General features: G+C 45.3%; 2 protein-coding genes across 2 annotated transcripts in view; one reads left to right on the top strand and one right to left on the bottom strand.

Annotated features, from left to right (window-relative positions):
- The window catches only part of PDYN (prodynorphin), a 105493-nt gene extending 93182 nt beyond the window's left edge, over positions 1-12311 (bottom strand). Inside the window, exons 1-2 of the mRNA XM_043479006.1 lie at positions 12175-12311; positions 5995-6086 (exon numbers count right to left, since the gene is read on the bottom strand). The gene's annotated coding sequence lies outside the window, so the exon portion shown is untranslated. The remainder of the gene's footprint in view (positions 1-5994; positions 6087-12174) is intronic.
- The window catches only part of STK35 (serine/threonine kinase 35), a 42959-nt gene continuing 28687 nt past the window's right edge, over positions 10788-25059 (top strand). Inside the window, exons 1-3 of the mRNA XM_043479005.1 lie at positions 10788-11319; positions 11911-12511; positions 23779-24528. Of these exons, the coding sequence (XP_043334940.1) occupies positions 11014-11319; positions 11911-12511; positions 23779-24491 (1620 nt within the window). The 5' untranslated portion in view covers positions 10788-11013 and the 3' untranslated portion in view covers positions 24492-24528. The remainder of the gene's footprint in view (positions 11320-11910; positions 12512-23778; positions 24529-25059) is intronic.

The raw sequence follows: 25059 nt of genomic DNA, 5'->3' as shown, positions 1-25059 counted from the left end.
CCCTCACGAGATCCTATGTTCCTCTATGACAGGAACTGGGTTTCATTCACCTCAGTCCCTGATCCAGCAGCCATTAGGAGCTTAATCAATACTCACTAAGCAAGTGAGCAAGGAAATGCAGTCTACATTATTGAACATTCTTGTAAACTGAATTTTATTTCTTTTTATATCTACAAAAAAGTACTTAAAAACTAATACCAAACATTAAATACATAAAAAGTTAAAATAATGCAGAAATGTTGAAAGAATCACCTAGAGGGAATTTTTTTTGGCATGTAGAGTATTTATCCATGTGTTTCCTTTATGTATGTAGAAACTAACATGAGTACATATAAGTACCACCAGCTTTGAAATCAGATATACCTCAGTTTGAAACCAAGCTCAATCACTTCTTGGTGCTATGGCTTTGAGAAAGTAACCTAACCTCTCTGAGCCTCAGTTCCTAAGGAAAATGGAGATAACAATGAAAAAACCTATACGTGTATTGGAATAAATTAGTATTTATTTATTTATTTAGTGTTTATTTATAGTACCTAGATCATTCCCAAATACAGAGAAACAACTCAGTGAAGGCTAGCAGTTATGTACACATATTTCAACAAAATTTGAGGTTATGCTAATTTCCTCATGCTAGTTTATATTTGCATTTTACATAATAATATGTTCAGTTCCCTGATAGCTCAGTTGGTAAAGAATCTGCCTGCAATGTGGGAGACCTGGGTTCTATCCCTGGGATGGGAAGATCCCCTGGAGAAGGGAAAGGCGACCCACCCCAGTATTCTGGCCTGCAGAATTCCATGGACTGTATAGTGCAAGGGGTCGCAAAGAGTCAGATACGACTCACCGACTTTTCTTCTATGTTCAGTTCAGCAGCTCAGTCCTGTCCAACTCTTTGTGACCCCATGGACTGCAGCACACAAGGCCTCCCTGTCCATCACCAACTCCCAGAGTTTACTCAAACTCATGTCCATCGAATCGGTGATGCCATCCCGCCATCTCATCCTCTGTCATCCCCTTCTCCTCCTGCTTTCAATCTTTCCCAGCATCAGGTGAGTCAGTTCTTCACATCAGGTGGCCCAAGTATTGGAGTTTCAGCTTCAGCATCAGTCCTTCCAGTGAATATTCAGGGTTGATTTCCTTTAGGATTGACTGCTTGGATCTCCTTGCAGTCCAAGGGACTCTCAAGAGTCTTCTCCAATACCACATTTCAAAAGCATCAGTTCTTCAGCACTCAACTTTCTTTATTGTCTAACTCTCACATCCATACATGACTACTGGAAAAACCATAGCTTTGATTAGACGGACCTTCGTAGGCAAAGTAATGTGTCTGTTCTTTAATATGTTGTATAGGTTGGTCATAGCTTTTCTTCCAAGGAGCAAGTGTCTTTTAATTTCATGCCTGCAGTCACCATATGCAGTGATTGTGGAGCCCAAGAGAATAAAGTCTCTTACTGTTCCCATTGTTCCCCCATTTATTTGGCATGAAGTGATTGGACCAGATGCCATGATCTTAGTTTTCTGAATGTTGAGTTTTAAGCCAGCTTTTTCACTCTTCTTTCACTTTCATCAAGAGGCTCTTTAGTTCTTCACTTTCTGCCATAAGGGTGGTGTCATCTGCATATCTGAGGTTATTCCCAGCAGTCTTGATTCCGGCTTATGCTTTATCCAGCCCAGCATTTTGCATGATGTACTCTGCATATAAGTTAAATAAGCAGGGTGACAATATATAGCCTTGACATACTCCTTTCCCAATTTGGAAGCAGTCTGTTGTTCCATGTCCAGTTCTAACTGTTGCTTCCTGACCTGCATACAGGTTTCTCAGGAGGCAGGGAAGGTGGTCTGGTATTTCCATCTCTTGAAGAATGTTCCACAGTTTGTTGTGATCCACATAGTCAAAGGTTTTGACTTAGTCAATAAAAGTAGAAGTAGATGTTTTTCTGGAACTCTTTTGCTTTTGCTATGATCTATTGGATGTTAGCAATTTGATCTCTGGTTCCTCTGCCTTTTCTAAATGTAGCTTGAACATCTGGAAGTTCTCAGTTCATGTACTATTGAATCCTGGCTTGGAGAATTTTGAGCATTACTTTGCTAGTGTGTGAGATGAGTGCAACTGTGCAGTAGTTTGAACATTTCTTGGCATTGCCTTTCTTTGGAATTGGAATGAAAACTGACCTTTTCCAGTCCTGTGGCCACTGCTGCGTTTTCCAAATTTGCTGGCATATTGAGTGCAGCACTTTCACAGCATCATCTTTTAGGATTTGAAATAGTTCGGCTATTTGTTGTGAATTCTTATTCTGTGGTAGCATACAGGAGACAACTCCTTCATTTTGGGCTACATTATATTCAAATGTGTGGCTGTATGTAACTAATCTCCTGTCTCTGGCCCTTGAATATTTCTAATATTTTACTATTACAAATGACCAGAATAAAAATCCTTGTAGTATACATACTCTTCCATGCATGGGCATGTATTTCTATAGGATAAATCCTAGAAATGAAATCCCTGGTTCAAAGTATATGAATTTTTAAATATATTAATAAACAATGAATTTTCAAATTCCCATCCTAAAAGGCTGTATGCTTCACACTTTGATCATTTTGTGTACTTTGGTGCCTTCCAGTCATGAACATTTCGACTAGACTCCTCAATAGTTTATTTTGAATGTCCCATAGTAGTTATAGAATCAAGGACTTTGCCCTGCTAGCTCATTGTATTCCTTTACCTTTCGAAGAATCAAAAACAACTCCTGAGAAATTAGCAGCAAATTTTCTGCAGCAAATACTCAGCTGAGAGCTGAACAAAGAATTTCTATGCTATTCCCAGAAGAGAGAGGTAGAAATTCTGAGCACTGAAGTGGCTCATAGGAAGAACATTTGAAATGAGAACAATCCATTAAGTTTGGGAAACAGAGTGGCTGCATCTGCTTCCATCTTTGTTTTCTGACTCAGGTCCTCAATAAATAGACAAGAGGCCTCCTCTGCTGAGTTTCACTGGATGTAAAGTCTCCAGTGTAGCATCCCCAGGGCATGATTTGGGTACTACTACTTGTAGCCCTCCAGATGCTTCTAGGCAATTCAAGGACAAGAGGTGGGTATTGTGGCCAGAAGCTGAACAGCGCCACCAAGCTGACAGGCTGTTTCAGCGGTGGCTAAATCCACTTATTTTTAATTTCAAGTTTAATCATGGTAATAAATATATATAATGTTTAAGAGTCAGTGACTGCTACAAGTTAGATAGTACTACAAATCTTTAAACAAAAATCCCTTTCTCGCCACTGAGACCCATCCTATGCAGCAACAACTCATTCTGTGGTTACTTTCTGGAGGCAAGGAGATGCACTCGGTCTTAGCTGTGGTGCTCGGGGGTAGTATCTTGTGTTGAGGTGCACAGACTCTCCAGTCAAGGTGCGTGGGCTCAGGAGTCTCGGTGCTCAGCTTAGTTGCCCCGTGGCATGCGGGATCTTAGTTCCCTGACCAGGGATCGAACCCAAGTCCCCTGCATTGCAGGGTATCCACCTGCTAACTGGGAAGTCCCTGCTTACTTCTTTATACCTGATTACGGTGTCACGTTAAGATCTTAAAATTTTAGACTTTTTATATTTCTTACAGCTATAAAGAATAGAGATACAGTTTTTCTCTCTCTACACACACACACACACACATGCACGCACGAACACTCACACATACACATGCTCCCACTCCAATTTTTCCCAAATAATTATATCATAATTTCTGGTTAAGTCAATGTACTGTTTTTACATTATAATGACAATGTAATATTAGTTCCAGCTGAGTGTTATAGTTTATGATGATTACAATGTTTTTCTTAAAAATTGTTTTTATTTTCTTGGCTTTAATAATCACCTCGTGACTTATTTGCTTAAGTTTTCAACGTAATAGCTCCAATCCATCCCCAAATTCTTTGCCAGAACTCCAGTCCTCTACAACTGCATCATTGTTGTGCTCAGTCCAGGGGCAGTATAGTGTGTGTATTAGTTTTCAAAGTGTGGTTCCTGGACCAACAACATCAACATTAGCATCATCTGGGACCAGTAAGATGTAAATAATCAAGCCCAATCTAGGACTCACTGGTTAGTGGCTCTGGGGGTGGGGCCCAGCAATCTAGGTGATACTGAGGTGCACTCAAGCTGGAGAACCTTGGTTTGTATAGCAGTTAAGAGTTTAGATGGAGACAGTGACAGACTTTACTTTCTTGGGCTCCAAAATCACTGGAGATGGTGACTGCAGCCATGAAATGAAAAGACTCTTGCTCTTTGGAAAAAAAGCTTTGACCAACCTAGACAGCATATTAAAAAGCAGAGACATTACTCTGCCTACAAAAGTCTGTTTAGTCAAAGTCATGGTTTTTCCAGTATTCATGTATGGATGTGAGAGTTGGACCATAAGGAAAGCTGAGCATCAAAGAATTGAGGCTTTTGAACTGTGGTATTAGAGAAGGGACTCTTGAGAGTCCCTTGGACTGCAAGCAAATCAAACCAGTTAATCCTAAAGGAAATCAACCGTGAATATTCATTGGAAGGACTGATGCTAAAGCTGAAGCTCCAATAGGGCCACCTGATGCAAAGAGCCAACTCATTGGAAAAGACCCCGATGCTGGGAAAGATTGAAGGCAGGAGAAGGGGACGACAGAGGATGAAATGGTTGGATGGCATCACCGACTCGATGGACATGAGTTTGAGAATGTTCCAGGAGTTGGTGATGGACAGGAAAGCCTGGTATGCTGCAGTTCATGGGGTCGCAAGAGTTGGGCAGGACTGAGCAACTGAACTAACTAAGAGTTTGGATACCAAAACAGAAGGCTGCTGGGGATCAGATTTCAGCCATTCAGCTTGTTTGTGATGTGACAGCTTCAGAGGCTCTGTCTTCCCATTCATAAAATGGAGTCAACCATCTCTCCCTGTAGTTGTGAGAGGCTAGTTAGAAAGCATGACAGGCTCTAGTTTTTCTTGGAGATGGAGCTCCTGGAGCCTCAGAAATCCGGTTCTGTCAAGGCAGGGGAATTCAAGCCAACAGCATAGCCTTCCCCCAGCTCTTCCCAGTGTCTCTGGCTCAGAGTGCACCCTCTACCTGAGGCATCCACCTCAAGCTTCTGTCCTTCAGCACCTCCACGGTCCCCCTCCCATACCCTGTATCAGCTTCTCCCCCTTTAGGAACCCCACTGAGCTGCCCTGTTATAATTGCCATTTCAGGTAATTCTCCACCATGGCCCCCTGCCACCTCCTGCCCCCAATCCTCAACCCCCAAGCTTCCTCCTCATTCTTACTACCCTCTCGTACAGCCCACTGAAGCAGCCTTAGCCTTTTGTCAGCTCCCATCCCTTCTACACTTCTCCACTCACCCAACCTTTCCCTCTCAGGCCAGAACCTAATGCTTTTCTCGAAGAATCTCTCCCCACCCACCCAGGGTCGGCTGCCCCTTGGGTAGTCTCACCCCCTGAAGTACCAGGGACGAGAAGGGAGCATCATTCTGCTTCCCACTCCTCTTCTCTATTCCTTGTGCTCCAGTCACACCAGCCTCTTCACCTGCTACAATCTCAGGGCCTTTGCACCTGCTCTTCCCCCTGACACGGAATGTTCTTCTAGTCACTATGCATTTGGCTGATTCTTTGGCTTCCACTAGGACTCTGCTCAATAGTCAACTCCTCTCCTGAACCCTCCATTCTAACATAGAACCTACGCCACCCTTTGCTCTTCTTTCACCTGCTTTATTGTCCTTTGTAGGGCCTATGTTATTTGGAATCACATAATCCCACTATGTCTTATTTTCTATGTCAGCCCGTCAAAGGCAGGGGTCTACTGGAAGGACCTAAAGTCTCCCTGCTTCTCTTCTTCCTTCATCTCTTCTGTCATTAAATATTGAGCTCTAGTCATGTCTGGCACTGTGCGAGGCTCCAGGGAACTGGAGGTAGGGCTGTTTGTCGACAGAGAAAGGCGTAGAAGAAGGTTTGCCATAATTGTTCAAGTAAATGCTTACCTTGGGGAGGCTGAGCAGGGTAAGGTGGTATGAAGAGCCTGAGGTGTCAGTTCAAACTCCAGTTAATCAAACTCCTCTCTCAGTCTCTGCATCTGTAAAATGGGGCTAATGATAGTAACTACCTCACAGGATGGGCATAAGAATTCTCTTTTAATTTCTGTGCTGGACAGAAAACTTTAATAAATATTGGATATTGGTCATAATAATAAGAATAGGTTATTTCTGTAACTTAAAAACACCAAAGTGCAGGTCAAAAACATCAAGCCATCAACAATTTTTTCAAGTAGCCTGGCCCTTCTCATAGCATGAAAAAGAGTTTACACTCATGGTTCTCCCAGAGCTTCAGATCTGATCTCTCCTAAAGTTCAGGTAGGAAAACTACAGGAAGGGAGACTCCACTGGGCTTGCTTAACACATGAGGCCAGTGAGGACAGGAGTGGAGCCAGAGCTGTGTCTGAGCGCGATGCAGCCGACTGCCCTTAGAAACTCTAAGTAGGACCTTCCTGGTGGTCCAGTGCTTAAGAATTTGCCAGCCAATGCAGGGGACTCAGGTTCAGTCCCTGGTCCAGGAAGATCCCACATGCTGCAGGGCAAATTAGCCTGGGCATCACAACTACTGAGGCCACATGCTGCAACTATTGAAGCCAGCATGCCCTAGAGCCCATGCTCTGCAACAAGAGAAGCCACTGCAGTGAGAAGCCTGTGTACTGCAACTAGAGAAAGCCTGCCTGTAGCAACAAGGAACCAGTGCAGCCAAAAATAAAATAATTTTAAAAATAATAATAAATCATTTAATAAAAAAGAAGCTCTAAAAAAAAAAAGAAGCTCTAAGTAAAGATATGGGTGTTCATGGTGGCACAGTATGGTTTGTTTTCTCATCTTTTAAATCAACTTTACTGCAATATAATTTACATACAGTAAAACTCCATCACCCAGAAAATTCCCTTGTGCCCCCTAAGCAGTCAATTCCCACCCAGAGATGACCACTGATACGATTTCTGCTACCATAGATCAGTGCAGCTTGCATTTACATTAATGGAATTACACAGTATGTACGCTTCCCCTCCGCCCCCATTTATAAAGTAGCTTTATTTAGGTAAAGCTGTAAACTTGATGTTCAAAAATTGCACTTATTTAAAGCAGACAGTTTTTTTTTTAACATATTCCCCTCTTGAAAGTATAGTAAGATAATTTCATGGTCAGGAACATATCCACCCCCTCAAAAAGGTTATCAAGTCCCTTTATATTCCATCTCCTCCTCCCTACCCCAACTACTAATCTGCTTTCTTAGTCATCATAAATTAGCTTGCATTTTCAAGAATCATATATAGAATTATCCAGTATATACACTTCTGTACCTGACTTCTTTCACTTGGCATAATTATTTTGATTCAGCCATGTTGTTGTATCAATATTTCATTCCTTTTTTTCACCCAATGAACAGCATTTCTTGGTACAAGAATACAACAATCTGGTTATTCATTCAAATATTGTTGAACACTGGAGTGTTTTCCAATTTGGCACTCTTAAAGAAAAAGCCACTATAAACATTCTTATGCAAGTGTATTAATGAATTCTTACTGTGCTATAGTGTAAATATAAGAAACTGCTAAACTTTTTTCTCCAAAGTGGTTGTACCATTTCACATTCTCATCCACTGGCTTACATTTGACATCAATCATGTGCCTGTCTCACAGCTTCTGTACTTATTCCCTCTTCCTGAAATGCCTTTCCACTAGCACAGCTAGCTTGAGGTTCCAGTTCATGTCACTGTTAAAGACTTAATTGTGTTACTCTCCCCTCCACACCCTTGCCAAACTCATTTGTGGAATTTACAGTCTCCCAGTACCTTTATTGTTCGGTCATTCAGTTGTGTCCAACTCTTTGCGACCCCATGGACTGCAGCATGCCAGGTTTCCCTGTACTTCACCATGGAATTCACAATCCCCCAGTACCTGAGAATATTTGGAGATAAAGTCTTTAATGGGGTGATTAAGCTAAATGAGCCAGTTAGGGTAGGCCCGAACGCAGCATGACTGTGTCTTTTCTAGAGGAGGAAAAGATAACCAACATAGAGGAATGGTCTTATGCCTTATAGCCAGAAGGCAGCATCTACAAACTAAGGACAGAGGTTTCAGGAGAAACCAAAATGCCAACACTTTGATCTTGGACTTCTAGTCTCCACAACTGTGAGAAAATAAATTTATTAAGCCACCCAGTCAGTGGTATTTTGTTATGGCAGCCCTAGCAAACTAAACTAGAGGCTCTCCAACCACCATTCTGTAATCATTGGAAAAACTGATTCAGGCAAGAATCATCAATGAATGGTAAAAAACAGTGGGTGAGGGTCTGAGGCAGAACAGGATAGTCTCAGAATATCTTCCCATGAGACACTTAATAACTAAAAAGGGGAAAACAATAACTTTCCAGTGGAGTACCTTGGCAGACACCAAGTGATCAAAGTGAACATCATCAGTACTGGGATAAAACAACGTCACATGCCTCCTGATGCGGTCCACGGAGGACTCAACTTCTTTTGGTGCCATTCCTACCAAAAGTGCATAACCTGATTCTAATCATGAGAAAATATCAGACATATCTAAATTTAGGGACATCTAGAAAATAACTCACCAGTACTCTTCAAAAATGTTAAGGTCACAAAGACAAAGAAAAGCTGAGTAATTAACTGCTTTTCTGAAGAAACTGAAGAGGCATGGGGAATCTCTGGTGGCTCAGCGGTAATCTGCCAGTATTGTAGGAGACTCGAGTTCGATCCCTGGGTCGGGAAGATCCACAGGAGGAGGAAATGGAAATCCACTCCAGTATTCTTGCCTGGGAAAATCCATGGACAGAAAAGCCTGGTAGGCTACAGTCTATGCGGGTCACAAAGAGTCTAATATGACTTAGCAACTAAACCACCACCACCAAAGAGGCATGACAACTAAATGTAAATATGTGATCCTGATTGGATCGTGGGAATAGCTACATTATTGGGACAGGTGGCAACATTTAAGTATGGAAGATGTATTAAAAATCGTTTTATTGTCAAAATTCTTGATTTTGATAGTTGTACCAAGGTTTTGCAAGACAATATTCCTGTTCTTAGGAAATACACACAGAAATTTTTGGGATTAAAAGGGCATGATGTCTGAAACACAAAGTGGTGTTGGGGGGAAAGTACACCCACGTCTATATATAAAACATACACAAATATACAAGAGAATAGGACAATGCAAATATAGTAAAATATAGCAAATTATTATTCTGGTTAAAAAATGTATGAGAATCTTTACCATGCTTGCAATTTATATGTAAATTTGAAATCTTACCCCCAAAATTTATTTTAGTGATCACACCAAAAAAAGTGGCCTGTCCCCAGTCCCCAGGCACTCTTTAGCTCATTCTTTTCATCTATCGCACTTACATTGTCAAAATGATTCTGTGTATTTTTTATTTAATAATATCTAACATTTAATGTGTGCAAAGGCCCTGTCCTAAGTGCTTGAACCTTCTAAACTCACTGACTTCTCACATACTGCTCTTCTCATTGTATAGATAAGGACGAGAGACACAATAAAGTGTGTTCACTAATTTGCAGTCACCCATGTGATTTGATGAGGCACAGAACCTCAACTAAGGTAGAGATTGTCTTGTTCAGTGCTCTTTCCCCAGCAAGAATGCGGTGCTAAGTCGCTTCAGTCTTGTTGCACTCTCTGACCCTATGGACCCTAGACCACCAGCTCCTCTGTCCATGGGCTTTTCCAGGCAAGAATACTGGAGTGGGTTGCCATGCCCTCCTCAATGAACTCTTCCCCACCCAGGGATCAAACCAGCATCTCTTATGTCTCCTGCACTGGCAGGCAGGTTCTTTATCATAGCTACCTGGGAAGCTTGAGCATCTGGAAGTTCACGGTTTATGTATTGCTGAAGCCTGGCTTGGAGAATTTTGAGCATTACTTTACTAGCGTGTGAGATGAGTTCAATTGTGCAGTAGTTTGAGCATTCTTTGGGATTGCCTTTCTTTGGGATTGGAATGAAAATTGACCTTTTCCAGTCCTGTGGCCACTGCTGAGTTTTCCAAATTTGTTGGCATATTGTGTGCAGTACTTTCACAGCATCATCTTTTAGGATTTGCAATAGCTCAACTGGAATTCCATCACCTCCACTAGCTTCGTTTGTAGTGATGCTTTCTAAGGCACCGCATCACTGACTCGATGGATGAGTTTGAGTAACCTCTGGAAGTTTGTGATGGACAGGGAGGCCTGCCATGCTGCGACTCATGGGGTTGCAAAGAGTCGGACACGACTGAGCAACTGAACCAAACGGAACCTGGGAAGCAACTTAAAAAACGGGCCCCTCACACATTATAGGCACTCCATAAATATCTGTAGATTCAGTTTACAAATACGGAACAACTATTAGGCACCACGAGTGAACAAGATATTTTAAAATTCCTGCCTAAAAGGAGCTTACATTCAGCGCTCTCAGCCCTGCATCCAATTAGCCACTTTCTATTTACATATAAATATTTACATATTAACATTTTATATAAAATATACTTATTTAATTTGGGGCTATCAATCCTGGGAGATAAGGCCCAGTCTACCCATTTTGCAGAAGAGGAAACTGAGGCTCCAAGTGGAGGCAATAGTCTCCCCAAGATCAACAGGTTTCATAGGAGACAGGGTATGTAGTCCAGCCCAGTCCGGGCGGTTCCCGGGCAAGACCCATGAATCAATTAAACCGACCAATCCAATCGACCAATCAGTATTTATTAGGGCCTACTGCGTGCAGCTCTTCTCGCAGCGCGGGCGAAGAAGAGAGGAGGTTGCGGTGCACAAGCGGCTGCGGAGACCAGAGACCACAGCCGAATCTCGGGAATTTGGCGCCTATTTTTTGTTGGTTGGGTGTTCTCGCCTGTGATTGGGCCCCCGCCCCGCGTGGGTGCGCCGGGCTGCGGCTGCTCCGCCGACCCTGGCAGGACCCCGGCGGCGCAGCACTCAGCCGGCCTTCCGGGGGATGGGCCACCAGGAGCCTCCGCTGGCCCGACTGAGGGCCGGACGTGCGGCTTATATAAAAAGGTTACGTAAAGGGCTCAGCTGGCGCGAACACGTGGAGAGCCGCGGGAGCCCGGACGCCCAGCTGTACCCCGAGAGCACTGCTACCGTCACTCGTACAGTAGCAGGCGCCGTCGCACGCCCGACCCGGGCCGCGGCCTCCCGCGCGGCTCCGTACCCGAGGCAGCCCTGTCCAGGGGCGGACCATCCCCAGCCGGGGGCCTTAGGAGGGAAACGCGCTGCCCGGAAGTGGAAGGGCGCCGGCCAGGTAAGCGCGCTGTCCGCGGCGTAAAAGCTAGCACCGAAGATGAAACTACGCCGGCCGCCTTGGGCGTCTGTGAGGGCAGTTGGGCCCCAGGTTGGGCGCGCTTAAGGACGCCGAACTTTTAAGCCAACCCCTCACACCCGCAGTCCGGCGGGACTTGGGTCGGTCCGCGGGGCTCTGCTCGGGCTTAATTCAATGGACTGTTTACACCCGGGAGAACTCAGGGCGGGACGCGGGGAGGGGCATCCCAAAGGGAGCCAGGCGGCGGAAAAAGATTTCCACAGTCCGAATTGCTTCTGAAGGCGATTTTCATCAGTCGTGAAAACTGCGGGTCCTTGTTTTTCGTACTGCTACACGATAAATTAACTGAAAAGGCGGGTACTTTCTGCTCTCTTTTCCGGCTCTCCCCTCTGAGCCAGTGCCCCGTGGTTTCGTCTTTCCCGCTTTCCCCTCCCCTCCCCCGTTCGCTCTGCAGCCGTGGCTTCCGTCTTAAAGGGGCCGCAACGGCCAGAGGAGGAGGTGGGACGCCCTGAGGCCTATGCTCCAGGCCTCCCCGCTTCGGCCTGGTCGTTTAACCGATTTTTTCGCCCGCAGGTCACAATCCAAGGTCCCGCTCTTCCGCGTCCCGGGGCCGGACGGAGGGATGAGGCAGGGGGGTCCCGGGCAGCGCCGTTGCTGCTCCCCCCGCCGCCCGCAGCCATGGAAACGGGGGAGGAGGACGGCGCTCGCAGAGGTACACAAAGCCCCGAGCGGAAAAGGCGAAGCCCAGTGCCGCGGGCGCTCAGCGCGAAGCTGAGGCCGGCGGCGGCGGCCCAGGCCATGGATCCGGTGGCGGCCGAGGCCCCGGGCGAGGCCTACCTGGCGCGGCGGCGGCCTGAGGGCGGCGGCGGGTCGGCGCGGCCGCGCTACAGCCTGTTGGCGGAGATCGGGCGCGGCAGCTACGGCGTGGTGTACGAGGCAGTGGCCGGGCGCAGCGGGGCCCGGGTGGCGGTCAAGAAGATACGCTGCGACGCCCCCGAGAACGTGGAGCTGGCGCTGGCCGAATTCTGGGCCCTGACCAGCCTCAAACGGCGCCACCAGAATGTTGTGCAGTTTGAAGAGTGCGTCCTGCAGCGCAACGGGCTCGCCCAGCGCATGAGCCACGGCAACAAGAGCTCGCAGCTTTACCTGCGCCTGGTGGAGACCTCGCTCAAAGGTAGGAGCGCCGAGGGCCGCCCTGGCTACGCCGGGCCTGGGCCCAAGAGTCTGGTGGCCAGACCCAGACTGACCCCTGGACCCCTAGAACCTGGTCCCAGTCCTGTCACCCTGGACCCGACACACCCTCCTTTCTGCGCCAGGCAAAAAGTCCGCCCTCCCCTCTCCTGAACCGGAATCAGTTTCCAGCCCTAATGTTAGCTGGTATTTTCATAACAAGGGCTCATTAAGTGCTAACCATTGTGGTAGTAGTGCTCCTTAAGTGCGAGCCATTATTAGGAAACGTCTAGCACTTTGAAAGTCGTATTTGGAAGTGGAGGGGGTTGGGTTCAGAGTTAGTGGAAGAACTACCGAGCCCCGTCACAGGCTTGGGACCCTTCTCTTTCCCTCCCAAAGCAAACAAAAAGAAAAAAACTCAGCTGGACCCACCCACACCCACTCCTTGTCTGGTTCCAAAAATCCCCGCACCATCGGGCTCCACCCTGCAGATTCTGGTTCGTCTTTTTCCTCTTGAGACCCCCAGCTCTTCTTCCCAGGGCACTCAAGCTAACTGGCGGTTTTTAGGCTAGGTCCTCTTGGGACCTGCAGCATAATAACCCCACAGGTGGACCAGAACTGTCACACAACAACATCGAATATCTTTTTCCTCTTGTCTTACACGTTCTTAACTTTCTGAGGCTGACTTGTAAGTGGTTTTATTTCTAGAGAAGGTAGGGCTCAGTGAAGCGAAGGGGTATTTCAGTCCTAGGGAGGGCAAGTCCTGGTTTGGGGGTTTTAACTGCAGTTAGGGGGGTGTGTGCATCCTGAGTGCTCACGTGTCTTGTTCAGACTACAAGTAGCCCTGGGTCTGTTCCTAGCCAGTGGGCTAGGAAGCCCTGAGAAGTGTTCTCAGGGGAGAGCTTGCTAATCTGAGCCCCAGCTCTGCCCTAGATCTCTTACAGTGACTGGAGGTAATAACTTTAAAAGTAAATCCTCTCTTCTTTCTATAAACAGAGAAACTAAGGATTAGAGATGAACTTGAAGGTAAGTTGATGAAGGTTAATCAGCTTGTAAGTGAAGTAGGGTTGTCCTCCTGTTTTCTTACAATTTTTCATAGCTTAAGGGATGTGGTCCCAGATTTGTCTTGATTCAAGGTCTCAATCCTTTTAAGAGGGGTAACATGTACTCTTCTCCCCTGAAGATGGACTAGATCTGACCTTAGTAAGAATGGGTAGGATCTGGGGTGGGGGTGAGGTCAGCTAGTGCATTTTGTTTGGAGCTTTTGCCTGATCTTAAGATTCTGCAGGCCCATCTCCAGAGAACTCCTTGGCCTACTTCAGATCAGTTTAATAGCGGATTGAGAACATGCTCAATGTTACCTGGGTTTCTTTTTCAAAATAGGCTTCTACTTTTATGCCCATTTCTCCTCATCTGTCTTGAAAAGGCCACCCTCTCTCCACGCTGAATATACTTGTTTTGAAAAGACTTTCCAGGAGATTCTTCAGTTTCTCTGTATTCTACAAGCTCTTCAGTTCACTCTGAGACTATCTTCTCTGTGGGTAATGAATGGTCTGGACTTCATCTTACACCACTCCTTGAGATGTAGCAGTTTGCTTTGCCAAAGGGTCCCCTTCACCCTCAGCTCATCTATGTCAGTCTTGAACCTTCAACCCAGGTTGGAAGTCTTGGCTTTGTCTCCCTACATGTACTGTTTTGTCCTCACTTGTAGACTTTGTCAACTCCACAGTAAACAGTGGCAGCCTAGCATGGGCTTTAGGGTTTAGATTTGCTTTTAGACATGGCTTGTCTAAGCTGACTGCATGAAACAGGGGACAAGTCGTTTCAAACCTGTGGGGAGAAGTCCTTTATTCCTAGGGTGAGGGTTCCTCTGTCTTAGGGCTGCTGTGCAGCCTGGGAATGTCCACAAGTGCTCCAGATGAGTCGCTGCTTCAATGAATTCAGGCTGCGTTGTGAGCCTTCCAGTGTCCTCCCCTTCAAGATTCGCAAAGTTCCTGTACCAGTTTCCCAAACTTGACCGTGGAACACTTTCTGTTTCCTGTGTTGTCTGCAGCGCCAAGTTGACAGAAACAGTGATATCTTCTTCCTCCCTTTGTGACTAAAACTGAGACCTAAAAGAAATGAAATACTTTGCTTTTAGGCCACATACTTAATACACCCCTTTCAGTTATTTGAAGTCTTAAATATATGAGCCTCTGCTATGGGTCAGTTAATGTTCTGGGCCCAGGGAAAGAACAGTAAAGGCCTCTGCTTATAGTCTGATGCTCAGAGTGTTAATTTAACAAGCAGTTAATAAGCTTGTTTTTTACTGTCAGTATTAAAGTGGAGAACAATAAGTATCCAGATTACCCCAAATTAACTTTCCCTGATTTCAACTTCCAAAATTTAGCAGTCCTGATATTCCCCGGGGCAGATTCTTTCAGTTTGCAGATAATCTGGTTCAGCTTTGTCTGTAAACAGAATGTCCTTTGTGGTCACCTCTTGACCAGTCTCCTGTAATTTAGAATAAATAACAGACTAAAAAGTGTTAATCTTCCTTAAAGTCTCAATGAACCAAACCCACAAATTTACTGAGGTCCTATAGTGGTATTTGCAGAGAAGAAAAAAAGCACAACTCTTAGCCCCAAGGGAACTTAATTTGAAAAGTTTGAGAAGCTGTAGAAAACTCAAATGCTAATCAGGGTCACAGGAGGAAAAGGCAGGTTGGCTCATTAACAACAGCTTTGTACTGTGTTGTGCAGATTAGCAAGAATGAGAACCTGGAGTTACCGGGAAGGTGGGCTTTAAAAGAAGGGAACCTGATAACACACGGATAGGTAGAGAGAAAGTGCATTTTATTTCATAATTCGGCCGAATAGAGAATGGTTCGTCCCTGTCCCCAAGCCCCACTTCAGTGTCAACTCTACCCAAAGATGTTTCTATAGTTTTAAAAAGTTATGTATGAATAAACCAGTGTCAGAGAAGGGGTAGAGGACTTGTTAATACAGTTCTTCATCTTGTCCAGCTTTGGTAGACTTCTGTGTTTTATGTCCGTCCTTCCTCTCTGAACATAGACCAAAAGGTCCTACCCAGAGCATTATATAGAGAACAGAAGTTTGACAGACAGTAGTGACAGTCAGTTTGACAGTCAGACGTCTCATCTGGCCTTCTGTTTCACAGGGGAGGAAATTGAAGCCCGGAAAAGGGACAGGACTTACCCCAAGTGAGTTAGTGGTAGTATTCAAACTAGCCTGTCGGGCTTTTTTTTAAAACAAAACAAAACAAATTAACAGTCTTGTAAATTACTTGGTTGATGGGTTGGTGGCTTTGTTTAACTTTTAAGAACTTTTTATTAAAAAGGAATTTACAGTTTGCTTATTATCCCCTTGTTTTCATTGCCGAAGCACCCTGTCTTTTGCACCTAAAACTAAATTCAAGGTTACTGCCACTTAAAAGATGTCAGGCAAGCCTGAGCTCATTGTCAAGCTCAGAAATTCTGATGCTCTCTCTAAGGTACACACTGATCCTTCTAAGAAGTAGCAACAAAAAGGACCAAAAAGAAAATCCAAGACAAACCCTCAAGGTTCATAAAACTGAAGAATTAGAAGTTTGGAAAAGCTAGGAATCTAGCTCATCCCAGCTTGGTAAAACGTGTTCTGTTTGACCGATTATTTGATGTTTATTGTACTCAGGATACCTTGAGGGTCTTCAGGTGGGTGGGAATCTTGGCCCCTGGGAGGTAGTCTTGTCTGCACACTGATGCCTAGTGATGACTGTGAGCCACATGTTGTTCTAGAAGAAGCTATGCACAGTTTCTTCCAGGAGGCCTACAGAAGACTTCCCCATAAGATCTTATCCTTAAGGGTGAAAGGTCACAAGTGGTGGGTTTCCTGGAAAATAGGAGAGGTTCCCTCTGGGAGCAGAGAGGCCTGAGGAAGCAGGGGAAGGAGGTGGACCTCAGTAAGCTGAGGGGCAGCCCTTGTGGGGAGGGCCCAGGATCTTAGTGGATGTGCTGTCGGCCTGCAGACTCCTCTCAGCCGCTGAGAACCCAGGGAAACCTTGGGTTCAGAGCTGGGTTCTCCCCTTCCAGGCCCGTAGAAAGCAACTCTGAATTCTCTACTGCAACCTTGGGGCCTCAGAGTGTAGAGAACCCCTCAGGTGGACGCAGAGAGCTGACTGGTAGTCTTTGGCTACCCTGACACAGATAAAAAGGCGGCATTAGGGGCCCTGGAAATAAATGGGATACAGTAGAACATTGGTTTTGTCAGAAGTTGTTAGTCCCAGTTTCACCCTGTTCAACAAAATGCTAAACCTGATTGCTGTGTGCCCTGAGCTGTTCTGAAGGCTTTATATTGATTAACTGATTTAGTCCTCATAACTACCTTTTGAAGTGTATACTATAATTATCCCTGTTTTACGGGTAGAACAGTTGAGGCACTGAGGTTAGTGAAATTGCCAGATACAAAGCAGCTAAGCAGATAGCCAAGTCAGGCTCAAAGCCCTGGCGTTCTGGATTGAGTCTGCTTTCCTTCACAAAGCTGTGCTGCACTTTGAGATGGGTGGCTTATGTCTGAGCTCTCCTATTTCTCTTGGTTGTTAAATGGGCGTAATGATACTTTACTCAAAAACTAATGATTGCTATATATTTTAGATTCTGTATTAACCAGTACTTGTGGCACTGCTGACTTCTGCTGGTGCCTCCCCTATGCTTTAACTGCCAGGGACCCTCTGCTTCCTTTCTGTTCTCTTGATTGTGTTGGGATAGCCATGCAGACTTTTATTTTCTCTTGCTACCGGGAGACTTCTTTCCTTCTGTGTGCAGTGGGGGTTTTAGATACCAGCCCCAGGAGATAGAAGCAGCCCTTACTTGAGAGCTTTGATTAATTGGGATCGTGTTAGGTGGGGCTTTTTATGGCATAAATAAACTGTCAGGGAGAGCTTAGGGTCCCAATAGAACATCAGTTTATTTTCAACTTGAACTTGGCTTTCAGTGGTATTTAACCAGTGGCCCTCCTTTCAGACTCACAAATTCTGGATGCTTACTTGTCTTAATCTACATATTCTGCAGGCCCTATACTAGAACATTTTTGTTATTTCTCTGTTTTTACGCCTTTTCAGCTAACAGCTCTCATCTTGATTCATTTCACCCAGTTATTGATCACCTACTCAGTGTGTGTGAGGTACATCGCAGGAGCCCAGAGACTTGGCTTGTTCCACTGTGGTGCCCAGTCTAAGGGAGGAGATAGACAGGCACATCACAGCTGGTGATGCTTGACTGCAGCCTGTGAGAGGCGCTCTAGGGGGACAGCTGGCAGGACTGTGGACTAAATTGAGAGGGGGGAAGGATGAGCTATAAAAGGGCAAATCAGAAGTCGGCCTGGGAAGGCCCATTGCACATGGAGAGAGACAACCAGGACTGCCCTGGGTTACTGGCTTGTCTGCCTGGCCAGTGGGATCTGCATGTTTAACAAGATCCTTGGAATGTTCCAAGTCCTAATAACGAACCTTAAATTTTCATGGTTCATCCTCTCATTTAATCCTCTCCACTTTAGGTTAGAGTTTCTGTTACCTAGTTTTACACACAGGAAAATCAGGATCCGTCAAGTTGAGTAACTTATAGTGTTGTAGCGTTACTTGAGTAACTTGTCGTACCAGTAGTAACTTGTAGCGGTGTAGGGTCAGGGTCTAGGTTTATATCCAGATGTTCTTTCCAGTTCTTGACCTGCTGCTTTATGACCATCCTGCTTTATGACACATTAACATGATTAATGTCGGATAGTTACCTGCTCTGGTGTCCAGGCACCATGCAAGATGCTTTGTGAGTCACAATTAAGCCTTATACCAGCCTATGGGGGTATGTGTCTCTCCCCAGTTTATGAGAAATGAACCATTCATGGGGTCTTTTTTAGAAGTTGGCCTACGGTGACATAGCCATGAAAGTGTCAGAGTGGGTGATCTTGACCCCAGGAGGGCCACTGGGCCAGAGACTTCAGCATCGGCCTCTCGGCCTCTGTTGGACACTGTATTTTGCTCTGGCAGCCACTCGGAGGGGGTCTGTTCTCTAGCGCACAGTGACATTTGATTAATGAAGTACTTTGAATTGAACGCAGCCTGTGGTGTTGACACTGGACCCAGCCTCTTTATAGTGACACAGCTCAAGGTCATTGAGACCGGAACCAGTGCTCAGTCTATGAGCTCATCTGGGGAGAACGTGCTGGGTGGTCCTCACCTTCGGCATCTTCTTGGTACTGATCTTTTGAGCCACTTCTTCAGTTAAAAGTTATATATTAAATTTTTTATTTAATCCAAAATAGGGATGGCTATGGTCATAACAAATTTTCAAACCTCAATTCTGGCTTCCTTTATAATATTTTTTGAACATAACTTAAAAATTGTGTACCTTATTTCCTATTTCACATTAACTATGCTTATGATGTGTTACATGACTTTTCTCTTTTGGCTAAGTAAATTTTGTTGAAGTAAAGCATGACCCTCTAAGCGTTCAACTAAGTTGGCAATGCCATTACTAACCGTTACCTACTCGTGGGCAGCCGTTCTGCCTCCTCACTTTTACTGTGCTGTGTGGAGATAGCTCTGCATGTTTGAGAGCTTGGTGTGCTTTTTCGATGCTGGTAGATTTTTGTTTTGTCTTTTTGGTTCTCTTCTCTTAGAATAAATTCCTGGAATGGGATTTTTATGTCACATTGAGCATTTTGAAGACTTGTGATAAACATTGCTGAATTATCTCAGCATACTTATCAAAATCATAATTAATCCTTTATGAAAAATGCATCAGCATGTTGTGTGATTGGCCTTGATGAATGTTAAACTCCTTGAGGGCATACGTAAGAGTACTTAAGGAGCTGCGTCCGAGTGGGAAATGGAACATCCAGGTGTTAACTTCTGCTGCTGGCAGCAAGAGGCGGCAGGAAAGCATCACGGTTAGAAACCCAGGCTGTGGAGACTCTGAGGTCTGCCTCTGTGAGACTGTAGCCTCCGTTTCCTCACTTGTGAAAGGGTCCTGTGAGTAGATGCGAGTTTGGAGTGAGGAGAGGATTGGCTTCTTCCTTCCTATCACATGTGACAGACACATGATACGTTGCTAAGTTCTGTTGATTCTAAATCTCCAAGACCTTTTCCCATCCCCTTCTTGCCTCATCCCTTGCTCTCGCTTCTTCTGATGCGTCTCTTGGCCCCTAGTCTGTCTTCATTTCTAACTCCTGCCTCCAGAGGGAACCTGGTTCTCAGATGTGTTCTTCCACATGTTGACATCTCTGAAATCAGTGCTTAGTGGCAAGCCACAGTGTTGTCAGCTTGGATATCTTACCTAAGTGGTATGGCTTACTTAACCTTAGTGACGTCTTAATTTCAATAAGCAGCTTATGTTTCTAAAATACTTCAAGAACTTTTAGTCACTTGCCGTTTCTTAGAGTTCACATTCTTTGTCTACCAGACGCCATTTCTTTTGACCTGACTCCAGACCATCTCCAGCCTCATTTCTCCCCGTCTCCTACCACATCTCTTCTGTGATTACCCCCAGATTATGTGAGTCCCTCGCTGCAAGTATGCAGCCCCCTGGGCTGTGTGCGCTCATTCCCATCACCCTGGGAGACACAATGCATGAGCCACTTACTCTCAGCCTGTCTATTTCTTATCCTGACCACCTTTCCCTACTCCTCAGGTAGAACTGCCTCCTATCCTTTATTCACATAGCTGCAGTCATTCTGTTTCTAGGGACTAGATGCCTTCATAAGGGCAGAAACTGCTACTTATCACATCTCTGGTGTCTGACAAGCAGTGTGTGCTCCTAGTATGCCCATGCACTTATACTAGAGCATAGCAGGTGCAAATAAATTATTATATATAGGATTGATAAACAAGTCCCTACTGTATAGAACAGGGAATTATATTCAGTATCCTGTGATAAACTATAATGGAAAGGAATATTAAAAGAATGTGTATAACTGAGTCACTTTGCTATAGAGCAGAGATTGGCACACATTGTAAATCAACTATATTTCAATTTTAAAAAAGTCTAATTTCTGGAGGATGCTTGGAGACAGGCTTATAAAATTCTGGGTATTTTGTGTCCCTTCCCAGGAAGTGCCTGCCTTTCCATAGTTCATATTGATTTATCCTTATGCCGAGTCTGCTGGCCTCAAGTTTCCCAATAGAGCCCATTTTGTTGGACGACTTCAATACTATTTCTGCCTATGAGTAATGAGATGCAAGACACCTGCTTGTTTTTTTTTTTTTTTTAATTATATCCCCTGTGAACTCTGGCACAGGTTATGTTCTGAAGTACAAAGTTTATCTTGTGGTCTTCTGGCTTCTGCACTTGGAGAAGGTAATGAAATGCCCGTGAAAGTGGCCTGCTCTAGGTAGAATATGAGTTTTAGCTGTTACAGCCTGGGAAATGTGATGTAATCACCCACTTCATTCTCTGGTTTCTGTTTCATCTTTGCCTGACATGTGAGGTGAATTCTCTGGCCTCCAGCACTTGGGAGTACTGAAATCAGTGACTTGCTGGGCCTTGGCTGAGGTCCGCTGGGAATGATGGTGTAGGAGATGGCGAGGATGTGATTCCCCCAAAGCACCTTACACTCTGCTGACTGTGACTTACCTCAGGAATATGTGGTGTGTCCTTCTCATCTAACGGATGAGAAGATGGAGGCTGAGCGGTTCAGGGACTCACCCCACGTTCTAGCTAACCTCCCATCATACTCGGTCTCAAAGTCACCCAGTAAACCAGGGAGCAGAGTTGGGGTCTAAACCTGGACCTGACTTCCGACCCTCTATTACTCTTCTGCTGCTGGCTTCCCGACAGAAATGCACCCAGTGCGTCCTCTGCCCTCCCTCCATCTTGCTGTGATGTGAGGTCTCTGAAAAGAGGCTCAGGGAGGCAGTCTGCCTTGAAGGAGAGGACCAGAATTCTGACATGCCTCTCCAATTTTTTGTGGGCAGCTGGATTCCTGCATGAAAACACATGCTGCAGCTTCTCATAAAATAAGCCCAAGGCCCTTGCCTGTGCAGAGAAGTGCTTTTTGTCCCTGGGACAAGTCGCTGTGTCCCCCCACTTTCCATTCCGTCATGCTCACTGATGATGAGTCTGCTTCCTGTCCAGCACTGTCATCTTAACAGACAGCCCCCTCCTTAGGTGTCTCCTGACCTTAGCTATTCTCCAGAACAAGTCCCTCAGTCTTGGGTGTTTCTACCCACCCACCCACCCACCCACTCACTGACTGAGGGCACTTTTTCACCTTTTTTTTTTTTTCTTTCCCTGGATTCTCATAACCTGAACTTAACAGTTATGTAGTCATTTTTGCAGAGTTGTTTTCTTTTTACTTCAGTTGCCATAGTTACCAACTTTGTATATAAAATAATCATCCCCACCCTCTGTTACCCCACCAGAAGTCTCACTGTTTTCTGATGTGGCCTTTGCTGAAGGAATCTGATGGCTTTTTAATAGTTTCCTTTCTGGCTCTACCATCAGCAAACATTTCGTGGTCTCCTTTTTATGGATCTTTACTCTGAAGTCTAGATTGATTGGGGCTCAGATCATAGCTTTATTTTGCAGTCTTTTTAGATAGAGCCTCAACCCGCTAGAGCTGATGACCTAGAAAGAGGATTAGGAGATGGGAAACAACTGGTTTTTAAAAAAAAAAAAAAAAAAATCCCATCTGCCCTAAACTGGTTCTACCTGTATTGCTTTTGATTGTGAGCAATATAAACAAATTATATAATTACAGGGGCAATGCGGTCTGTCAGATGATGGTCAAAAACCTAAAGCTTTTGCTGTGTCCATCTAGTCATCGTCTTGCATCAACCTAGAACTCCCAAACCACTAGCTTTTTGTAGACTGCGTGCCTTGGTGATTTGGGGGCTTAGTGGAGTCTCATCTGAATCACCTGTTCTCCTTGTAATAAAGTAAATGGTAAAAGGAACCTTCTGGCAGAGACTTGTTGACGGGGTGTAGCCTTCAATTTTGGTAGAATGAAGAAGACACCGTGTGAGGGGTCAGAGGACTTGTCATGAAAGAGCCGTGTGACCACCCATGGCAGGCCCAGCCTCCTCATCAGGAGAAGGAGACACCTGCCTACTTAGGCCCAAGCTGTTTGGGCGCTTGCAGTCATCAGATAGCTTCTTGCTAAGGTTTCAGTAAACTGTTATTGCTTTATAAAGGATATTGGGATTTGTTTGGTTGCCAGTCACCAGCTTTCCTGCAGTTTCTGTGCTTCAAAAGGAAGACTTTCTGGAGAAGGCAGAGCTAGAATTTTAAGCACACAACTTGATTATATCTTATATCCACTTCAGACTTCCTATTTACACCTCTCTGGTCCTTTTATTCCTGGGCTTCATTATCCATCCCATCTCAGCCTAGAGTTCCCTTCTGGCTGTTCCCTGCTGATTTACTGCCTGTCTCTTAGGGTCACTCAAGTCCTGCTCCTTTAGACTTTTTTAGGTCTGGTGACTCCTGCTCACTCTTCACTGTTCATAAAATTTGACCTTGATGCCAATGCACAACTTAGGATGCTTGCTGTTTTAAAGACCTGTTCTCTTCTTCAAACTAAACTTCATAGAGATGTGCCTATCACGTATCTTAACTGGTGCTTGGCGTGTGGGGGGCTACCAGAAACACACTGAGTGAAAGATGTCTGAAATAAAATTGTAGTGCCATTCTAGATACGTCGATGACGAGAATCCTGTACAAAGCAGGGAGGGATGGAGGGAAGGTCTTTGGCCCTGCGTGGGGTGACAGACATTTGACAGTCTTCCCACGTGTTTTCACTTGTCGCAGCAGCAGCCCTGGGAGGTATGCTACCTATTTGGACATAGTATAATGAAACACAGTGGCTCTGCAGTCATAGATTTGAGTCTGTGAACACTTAAGTCTCCATGAGCCTTGGGTTCATTTCATTAGATGGGGCTGTTTTTTTCCTCCTATGGTGCTGGTAAGTGTTAAATGAATGTCAGGTGCCTGTATTGGTACTCTGTCTCACACATGGCCATTGACAGGCAAAGAAGCAGAAGTGGAAACTGGGCAGGGTGAACTCCTCCTGGCTAACCAGCAGTAAGCCAGGGTTCCCTTCCATGTTATCCCTTGACTCCCCTGTGTGAGTAGAGTTGGGTGTTCTTGTGTAGTTAGCCCCGTGCCAGTTTTGCTGGTCCTCTTAGATCGGAGCAGTTGTCAGCACTGTGATTCCTACTCTCATGCGCCACATCTCTGTAGTCTGTAAGTGGTGTGACTGCGTCCATCTCACTCAGGCTCTTTCTGGTCTTCCCTTGATTTAGGAGAAAGGATCCTGGGTTATGCTGAGGAACCCTGCTATCTCTGGTTTGTCATGGAGTTCTGTGAAGGTGGAGACCTGAATCAGTATGTCCTATCCCGGAGGCCGGACCCAGCCACCAACAAGAGCTTCATGCTGCAGCTCACAAGCGCCATTGCCTTCCTGCACAAAAACCACATCGTGCACAGGGACCTAAAGCCAGACAACATCCTCATCACAGAGCGGTCTGGCACCCCCATCCTCAAGGTGGCAGACTTTGGACTAAGCAAGGTCTGTGCTGGTCTGGCCCCCCGAGGTAAAGAGGGCAATCCAGACAACAAAAATGTGAATGTGAATAAATACTGGCTGTCCTCAGCCTGTGGCTCAGACTTCTACATGGCCCCTGAAGTCTGGGAGGGACACTACACAGCCAAGGCTGACATCTTTGCCCTGGGTATTATCATCTGGGCAATGATAGAAAGAATCACTTTCATTGACTCTGAGACCAAGAAGGAGCTCCTGGGGACCTATATCAAACAGGGGACTGAGATCGTCCCTGTTGGTGAGGCGCTGCTAGAAAACCCAAAGATGGAGTTGCACATCCCCCAGAAACGCAGGACTTCCATGTCTGAGGGGATCAAGCAGCTCTTGAAAGATATGTTAGCTGCTAACCCACAGGACCGGCCTGATGCCTTTGAACTTGAAACCAGAATGGACCAGGTCACATGTGCTGCTTAAAATTCAGGGCAAAGCATCTTGGGTGTTTTTCAACTAGGTGAGTGTACCTCTTTTTGCTCTGCATGTACTCTTCCTGGACTGCTGGATTCCTCAGAGTTGGCCCCGGAGGATGGGAGGGGAGATGGGGAATGGAGTTGGGGGGATATGCAGGGTGGAAGAGAAATAAAGTGCTCGTTACCACAGATTCCTCCCAAGTCTCGATGAGGAGGCATGGCATTATTTGAGTAAGAATTAGAAAGTCTAGAGAAGTTTTGAGTGGACACTGCATTTGAACTGAGTCTCTTTTAAGATTTTTAGAAACACTTTTTCTCAATAAATGCTTACTGTAGAAAATGTGCAAAAGTACAGACAAATTTTTTCAGAATAAACACTGTCCCCAATTTGTATCCTTCCTGTATACATATCCAATTCTGTGCAGTTTAGATCATGCTGTTTTAGGTTTTGTTTCCTGTTCTTCCATTCAGTTCTAACCTGAACATTTCCCCATATCATACCTTGAAAGCATCAGTTCAGTTCAGTCAGTCGTGTCTGACTCTTTGCAACACCATGGACTGCAGCACACCAGGCT

The sequence above is a fragment of the Cervus canadensis genome, chromosome 10 (genome assembly GCF_019320065.1).
Source record: "Cervus canadensis isolate Bull #8, Minnesota chromosome 10, ASM1932006v1, whole genome shotgun sequence".
NCBI lineage: Eukaryota > Metazoa > Chordata > Mammalia > Artiodactyla > Cervidae > Cervus > Cervus canadensis.
Note: the sequence above shows the minus strand (reverse complement) of the source record. Positions and strands in the feature narration are given on the sequence as shown.